This window comes from Ornithorhynchus anatinus, chromosome 7 (genome assembly GCF_004115215.2).
Source record: "Ornithorhynchus anatinus isolate Pmale09 chromosome 7, mOrnAna1.pri.v4, whole genome shotgun sequence".
Classification (NCBI taxonomy): Eukaryota; Metazoa; Chordata; class Mammalia; order Monotremata; family Ornithorhynchidae; genus Ornithorhynchus; species Ornithorhynchus anatinus.
Genome location: NC_041734.1, coordinates 43,085,385 through 43,094,352, shown reverse-complemented (window position 1 = coordinate 43,094,352; position 8,968 = coordinate 43,085,385). Strand labels below are relative to the sequence as shown.

Sequence of the window (8,968 nt, the reverse complement as noted above, 5' to 3'; positions counted from 1 at the left end):
CGTGGGTTCTAATTCCAGCTCCGCCTCTTATCAGCTGTGTGACTTTGGGCAAGTCACTTCACTTCTCTGTACCTCAGTTACCTCATCTGTAAAATGGGGATTAAAACTGTGAGCCCCACGTGGGACAACCTGATCACCTTGTATCCCCCAGTGCTTAGAACAATGCTGTGCACATAGTAAACGCTTAACAAATACCACAATTTATTTTTTTATTTATAACTTCACAATGGCCGTCAGCCCAGCAAGTCCCTAAAGACTAGAGTCTCTGCCCAGTAAAGGGACAGAGGCTTATATCTTATTTGTAGGGGAATTGAGCGATGCTAATGAAAAGACCTCTAGTCCGGCGCTGCTTAAACCAGGAATGTCAGATTACGTTGCTCTAAAACTCCGATTCAAAATGATTTCTTTGCCAGAAAAAATCTTAACCCACGTAAATGTACCTGGGATCCTAACTGCTTTGTCCCTCAACTCTCTTTGTGATCTCAAATGTATCCCGGCCGAATCCCAGTCAGTCAGGATTTATTATTTATTGAGTGCTATGTGCAGAGCAGAAAGGTGTATCCCAGCTTCTGAGCCATCGCACTATGGAAAATCTAGGCAGATATGCACTAATTGCTGACATAACCCAAAGTTCATACACCCCACCCAACCATCTGCTTAACCACTGAAGGAAAACCAATTCCCTCTCAGCCACCCCATGGCTCCAAACAGAAGCAAACCCAGCTTCTTCATCCCCACCAGAACCTCTAGAGGAAGGTAGTGTACGTGGCCTTGATTCTATTTATTGCGATTATGTGGTCTCGTTTTTGTCCGTCTGTCTCCCCCGATTAGACTGTGAGCCCGTCATTGGGCAGGGAATGTCTCTGTTGCTGAATTGTACATTCCAAGCGCTTAGTACAGTGCTCTGCACATAGTAAACTCTCAATAAATACTATTGAATGAATGGCCAGGTGGAAGGGGCGGAAATCTTAGACAGCTTCTTCTACATCATCCAGATCCTGTGGCTTCCCCCTCCGACCCCCGAGATCCCAGCCAAAGCAGAGAAGCTGTGTTTCAAATCCGTGTTCAGGAAGCAGCCACCTTCCCTCTTCACCTCTCATATCTTTCCCGCAGACGAACTCGGGAGGAGAAATCCTGATCCTGTTCGGTTAAATGATTTGTTCCAGCCACTGCTGGCAAGGGCTCCGGGCTGAAGCAGTGCCTGATTTCCATGGTGACAAAAGTCGACGACTCTGCTAGGGTAGATTCTTGAATGAACTTGGAGCCGACAAGAGTATAATTAAGGGACGTGGCCTTGTCAAACCGAACCAGGCTCCTGCTGTTTGGGACAGAGGCTGGGGCCAGGACTCAGGTAGGTAGCAATTAGGGTGTTGGACTGGGATCCGAGCAAATTATTTTGCACTACTCTAACACTAGCACACTGCTTTGGTAGGGACCATGACAGTCCCTTGTTCATCCCCCACAAAAAAATTCAGGTTAGAGTGGAGGGGGTTCATATTTGAGGCAGACTGTAAACCCATCAATGGGCAGGGATTGTCTCTGTTGCCGAATTATAAATTCCAAGCGCTTAGTACAGTGCTCTGCACATAGTAAGCGCTCAATAAATACTATTGAATGAACAGAGACTTTTACTACAGAGACACAGTAGGAAAAGGATAAAGGGAGGGAGGAAGCAGGGAATTAGTCACAGTTTAATTTTTAAATGACCTGGAGGGCTCAGTTGTTTTGTCAGGGCTGGTTCTGGAATGGAACCTAGGTAATTGCATTTAAATCAATGGGAAAATACTGCGTGGCCTAGTGGAAAGAACCCGAGCCTGAATGTTAAAAAGCCCTGGGATCTAATCCCAGCAATGACACATCCCTGCTCTGTGACCATGGCCAAGTTATTTCTCTGTGTCTGTTTCCTTATCTGTAAAATGGGGATTCAATAACTCTTCTCCCCCATCTTAGACTGTGAACTGTCCTGACCTGAATATCTTGGATCTAACCCCTGAGGGGTTAGTTCAGTGCTCGACACATGTTAAGCACTTAAGTACCGCAATTATCACTATTATTACCCCACAATAGGACAGTTCACCATATACCCACATTTGCAGGATTTAGGGCTGGATTCTGAGGTATGCCTCCTAATGGATTTTCACATATGAATGTATTTGAGAACATCTCAATTTAGAAGTTTAAGATTAAATCCATTGCCTAGGCAGTCTTTCCTAACTAGGTGAAAATAACCAGAGCACATTTAGAAGCAATATGTGTGGTGGTGGCAGTTTTTACTTGGTGCTCTCTCTGAAAATCTTGGCTTGACTCTTAAAAGGCACCTAGGAATAAAGAACATTATTTCTCTGGATACTGAACGTGGCCTTTTCTTACTTGCTGTGACCCGACTTCACAGAGAAGGACAGAACAGATCCCCAAATGGCAATGCAAATTGCGATGGTCATTTTCCTCCACAAGAAGTGATGAACCTGATCTCTTATCTAGATGGATAACGCAGGCAAGTTTCCATGAAAGCAGCCCAGAGTATGTAAAAGGATCTTACATGCATCTACAAAGGCTACAGTAATGATTCCTACAGATTTCAACACGGTAAATAAAAATGCCCCTTTGTAAGTTCGAATCATTTGTAAATTTTTGTTTCTGAAAGTGTCACATAGTCTGGAGATTTACTCGACTTTCTGGGGAAAGCTGCATCAAAACGTCATAGATTTTCTAATCAAAAATATTACCATTTATACTTGCTACTTCACAACCAATCTGTAGTATTTACTATGTGCTTACTCTGTGCAGGGCACTGTATTAAGCATATGGGACTTCGCAGTAACCCTTTCATCACTTTTACATTGTAGTAACACCAACAGCATAGAAAATAATTCTTTACTGTGCAACAACTCAAAATAAGTTTTCTATAGCTTTCAGACGAAGCTTGAAACAAATTTCCCTGGAGTAGAATGCTTGATAATGCTTTATTGATAAACTGTTAGTTTTGATGGATACAAAAATCACGCTGAAAAAAATGTTTTTATACATTTCCACAGGTAGCAATCCACCACTTATTAGTAAAAGTACATATTCAGATTTAACTGCATAGCAAACACAACCATGTAAATAAAATTTCAAATGTAGATTTCTTCACCCACCCCCCAAAAAAATTATTTTAAATGACACCCTCCCCGAGTAATACTTGCTCTAAAACATACCCAGGGTTAAGTTTGTGTGGGTTATTTGTGTACACAAGCTTTCACAGTTTCTCCTAGTACAAGTTATAAATACTCTTGTAATTCAGTTTACTGACTTGGTATATAAAACATATTGAAATGTTATGAACAGTTTTCCTTGAAAAAAATGGACATCTGTCCAACAATCTAGATGCCCCAAACATATTTAATAAATGATTAATTTTAACATTCATATAGAAATATCCCAGGATTTTGCTAGAACTGTAGTAAAGCTCATTTGACTGTCAAGAGAACACACTTTTTTTGAAATATAAAGTTTAACATGAATTATTTCTTGACTCCTTTTGTTCTTATCTACTTGGCAAAATACAACTCATCTTTATAACACAGTCCTTTCCTTCAGCCCTGCCCACTATCAACTCTGTGTTCAAAATAAAAGCACGAATTAGCATGCTTACTTTTTTTCTCTGCTGTCAGCTTAGAGACAATATAAGATGCCTTCCTATGGAAATGGAGTCTGCTCGTTTTTTAATGTACTCGGTTGAACATACCAAAAGTGAAGCGAAAACCCCCAGTTATACAAGCTCAAAGGCTGTGGACAGGTTTGCAATGCTGCTTCCTTGAATTTGAACTCTGGCACCTCTGGGTTACTGAACTCTTGCAGGCACCAATTTGAAAACGCACTTTTTCGTGTAGTAGGAATTTTGGCGGCAAGGTCAATTTGTTAAACTATAAAGGACTTGTTAGCAGAGAACGGAAAGATGATCTGAACTGGACAAGGGCGTCACTACTACACTGAGTTCTATTGGAACGAAAGAGTGAAAGTCTGGGCGAAAGCCTCGTGAGTGTTACTACTTGGGCATCTTTTGCTATCACTGCCTAAAAAATCAACCTTAACCATAAAAGGGTGTGCCTGGGATCACAGAAAGACCACAAAATTGCATTTTCATACATGGAGTGATGTTCTCTTAGAAGTAACTTTAAAATCCCCAAGAAAATATTTGTAATCAAAATTAGTGGTCCTAATATTAAATAAAGTTTAATAAAGATTATAAAAAAGGGATTTTTATTCCCCTCTAAGCTTAGGACATTTATAATTCTTTCCTGGTGTTTTAAAAAAATACCTTCTGACTTTCTTCCTCTAGTCTCTCTCTCTCCTCCCCGCCAAACTCTCAAATTCTTGTATATCCTTAAAAAGCTCACAGGCTTTCTATTTTTTTCCTATTCAACAGCACAAGCAACGGTATCAATCCTGTGTTAAGAAACTCAGCTTCTGAAGTATTAAAAAGTCCTTTTCCACGTTTGTCTACAATGGTTTTCATTTTTACCTAATCAGAATCCAGGAGGCTCCTCAATGACATTAGAGGGATTATGTTTTCACTAACACCATATTTGAAAGTGCATAGTTCTCCTGGTTATTGTTCCTAAACCATTCACTTACTTGGTAGACACATGTGGTGACAGAAATAATTCTACTGCATCAAAAAGTAGCAGCAAAACTAGTTTCAAGTTTGTATAAACAGGCTTAAACACAGCAAGGGATTTGTCTTACTGTGGTGCTGCAGATTTAATAATGATCTCATAAACGGAACCTAGAAAGCTACTTGTGTTAGATCACTAGATAGCTGCCTATGAGCTAATTACCCTAGGTACATAAGAATGATTTTGTCCCCAAAAGATTCAAATGCTATAAATGTCCAGGCTATTCATGTCAGCTTACATTGTAGAAAGTATTATTAAACATATAATAATTCTAGTGTGTTGGAGAAAGAAAATTACTTTAATGGAGCATTAGTAACATTAAGTGAGGAAAATAAAAGCCAGGAAAAAGTGTTGCTACCTATATAAAGTATAGACTATCAATGAAATACAATGTTGCAAGGGTACATATTACGAAAGTTATCACAAGGCGTCTAAGATTAAAAATAAAAATCATCAAACGTAACCATTCCCGAGTCACAGGCACTGTAGAAGGTTGGCATCTTCTCAGTATCTCATGCAAAATACACCATAGCATCACATCTGGAATGTTTTCCTTTCCTTCCTCTGTAAATGTTACCTGGAAAAAAGAGGTTAAAGGAACAGGTGAAAGCTATTTTGCATGCCAGTAACTCCAAAATACTGAATCAAGTGAGCAAATGTGAGGGCAAGGCAATCTGCTACAGGTCAAGACGCCCCTGTGCTGGGCAGCAGTGGCATGGGAGAGAGTCGAGGGTGGAGACTCAAGTTTATGGCACGGAAGGCGGCAATGGTAAACCGCTTCTGTATTTTTACTGAGAAAACTCTCTGGATACACTACGCAAACGATTGCAGATGGAGACGTTCTGGGAGAGATGTGTCCGTGGTGTCGCCGTGGGTCGGAAACGACTCGATGGCATAAAGACAAGACATATGTGCTAAAGGGAGGTAGGGTGGTGGGGGTGAGGACCTAAGTTCTTAGTGACACGGAACTGGGAAGGGGGAGAGCAGTAGTTAGAGCCGTTCCCCAAGTTCCAGAGTGTTTCCTCTCTTCCCTGTCAGCTGGAGCCGACTGGGCAGAGCTGGAGCTGTCCGATAACTTCCCGGCTGTAAAAACCCTGGGACTTTAGCGATTGTTCCGACAGGAGTACTTGATGAGCCTGGAAAGTTTTTTAAGTGGTAGTTTACTCCAACTTATGTTCTCAAGCTTCTTAAATTATTGTTTGCTTTTTTAAAATTATGTCCTCTTATTGTGAATGGTCCCTGAAAGCCCCCAGTGGGCCAGGGGTAACATCTTAATGGATTAACCTTATACCAGTTATGCCAATTAATGGATTAATGGATTAACCTTATACCAATGCTTAAATGAAATAAATTATATGGATGCTTTACTCGGTCTCTCGCTGGCTAACACATTGGGGAGTTTTAAAATGACCATTCATCTGTTTTTCAACAACTTGATAATGAGCCCTCCGCTTTCCTCACACCTTTTAAGTTGATCTCTGACAGTGGCCTCTATGCACCTTCAATCTGCTCTCATCTTACCCTGCTCTTCTTTTAAAAATCTTTTCTACCTTAAAAGAGTTATTTTTGAGAACAAAATATGCAGCATTTTTAGGAACAGAAGTGCAGTTCTGCCTCAATTTACATTTTCAGATGTTCAAATACAATTTGTTTCACTGTGCTAAATTCTCAATGGGTCTAATGGACCTAATTTGGTCCACATCTTGACTCTCCGTCGGTGCCGTTTGCTGTGTGGTATTTTCCCAAAGGACCATGGGAAAAGCCTGGGGTCGGGGGAGAGGTGTGTGCATGTGTGTGTCCATCCAGTTTGTCAAATATGGGCTGCACATAACCTCCACCTTCTTCAAGTTAGTTTTCACTCCAGAGTGCCGATTCTGAATAGTTTCCAGATATCTGCAGATTGTCACTTTTCTGTTCTTTCACAGTCACAGCATAGAAGACTTCCTACCTATATAATCAACCCAAAGGACCTGTAGCAGGCTCAGAGCAACAACAAAAGAATTTCCCAGAGTTGTCGAATTTTATTCAGACACTAGGCTGCGGAATCTTAGAAACTGATGTGCCACAGAGTATGGCTTTGTAAAGACAGCAAAGGACTGCCCTGCTTTTACTCCACTGACGGTAGGAAAGATCAGACAAGAGTCTCCTGATTCTTATGAGACCAACGATATTTTCATGGAATCATTTTTATTAATAAATGTCTCTGGTCAGACAAGCTCCAGTGATGTCAGGTTTACTGATGGAGTCAATGCTTTTACATGGTCTGCAACATAGAGTAGAGACCTTGAGGTTATTCTCTAAACTTCTGAATCTGAGTTTCAGCAAAATAATAAAAAAAAAATCCTGTGCATTCCTCAGTGACTTGAAGCCTCACTGCAATTTGGAGAGCACGAGGTTAACTGGTCTTCTGTAGTTGGTCCAGGATGATTTTGGCAAGCACTTTGCCCAGAATGGAGACCAGAGAGACCCCATGATAAGGTTTTGCAGTTAGCTTTCCCCTTTCTTCTTAAAGATGGTGATGATGGTGGCAAGACCCTGCAAATCCTGTAGTCCATCCTCAGCGTTCCATATGAGGAGGAAGATTCTATGAAGGTGATTGAGCAGAAGAGCTCTTCTCTGCTCACTGTTTTAAGCGAGTAGATCATCAGATTCATGGCTCAAATTGTGGTGGTTTCTCCATTAAATGTTGGAATGAAAACTTGGTCTTCAAAGAGCATCATTCTCGGTGGTCAAAGATATAGTGAAGGGGATATAGGAATTGGGGCTAGGCAGACCAGTTCATATCAGGACCTCATCCCCTTCCCTCCGACCCCTAAGTAGGGGGGATAAAAGCTAGCCGAGCGAATAGGTGGGGCTTACAAAGAAAGGAATCCTCATTTTCTCAATCCACGATTACCATGCATTCACTCACTCACAACCTTCAAACCTTGGATTTTGTACAGGACACTGAATTGGATAAATTATAAAGATTGCCCCCCTCCGCCCCAGGGATTTTTGCAGTGGAAGTGCCAAACTCACCAATGGCACAGAAAGTAGAAAAGGGCAAGCACTGTCTGTTGGTGAAGAATACAGTTTCATGGAGAAAAACGATCATTCTGGTACACAAATCGTAAACCCAATCAGCCAGTGTGGTATGAGCTCATTTTATCTATTAGCTGAAAAGGTTACAATAAAAATTTGGCAAATCTACTTATTTATTCACTTATCCCATCTTTCCTCGCTTTTATTACTATAAGTTGTTCCTTTAATTTTCCCTCCTGCACCAGCAAAATTGTAAGTAATTTAGATTTCCGCCTGGCTCCCCCGACTAGATTGTAAGTATGTGGTGGGCAGGGATCTTCAGTGTAGCTTCTCCAAGCACTCACTACATTGTTTTTGCACACGTTATGCACTGAATAAATAAGATTCAACGAATTATCCCAAGTCTCCTTTGCTATGAGAAATTCAAGTTCTTACCTATGAACTTAAACGTGGTGACCATGTACGCTGCCATCTCCATCTCCTCCCTGCATCTGTATTTGCATCTGGGCCTGCATTCTTGCAATCATCTCTTGCATACGACGCAGCTGTAAAACAGCCAAGTTGAGGTCCATTATGATAGTTCTGGCACTTCTCAGGAGGTTTTCCAGGTCAGAAACCCACCCCCGTTCCGTCCCTAACCTCCTCATGCTCCCCATCCCTACCCGAGGTCAGACCCACAGGATGGGGAGAAACACCAGAAAGCCTTGGGGTCATACAATCAATGCAATTCTCTGGCAATGGCAGAGTTACATTTCAGATAAATCCCATATTTCAGCAAACCCGTATTATAGTGTGTACCCTGATCAGCGCTGCATGCAAGTAACCATCCCTTCTTACACTGCACTGCTATGTACCCAAATAGACATAAACACATTGTCAAAGACTGTTTGCTCCCTAATTTCCTAGCAGTGTTCGATCCAAAATGCACACTAAAAACTGAACGTACTCACGTCCATGCTATTTTAATTTAACTTCCTATTTTCAATGAACCAACCTGAAAGCCCCCATGTCTTATTAGCTGCCTGATTAATTTCTAATTTCCCCAGATTATATCACCTTAACTGTCACTTCAGCAAGTTCGCACAACTATGCACTTGTGTATTCTCAACCTTGGTAGCAATCTTGTACAATTCTTATATACCCTATTACTTAAGCACTCTTATAGATACCCTGTTTTCTGGCTTCCTCCTATCTGTAAATTACTATATAGTCTGCCTCCCCTGGTAGATTTTAAATATTCTGAAAGCAAGGATCATTCTCCTAACTCTACTGTATTCTCCCAAGTACTT

At 41.1% G+C, this 8,968-nt stretch overlaps 1 protein-coding gene across 3 annotated transcripts in view; it reads right to left on the bottom strand.

The window, feature by feature from the left end:
- Positions 1-2,944: 2,944 nt before the first annotated feature.
- SEPTIN2 (septin 2) overlaps positions 2,945-8,968 on the bottom strand; it is a 40,700-nt gene continuing 34,676 nt past the window's right edge. For all 3 annotated transcript variants that reach the window (XM_029068732.2, XM_029068733.1, XM_001513209.6), the window contains exons 12-13: positions 8,115-8,224; positions 2,945-5,235 (exon numbers count right to left, since the gene is read on the bottom strand). In XM_029068732.2, the coding sequence (XP_028924565.1) occupies positions 8,123-8,224 (102 nt within the window). In that variant the 3' untranslated portion in view covers positions 2,945-5,235; positions 8,115-8,122. The remainder of the gene's footprint in view (positions 5,236-8,114; positions 8,225-8,968) is intronic.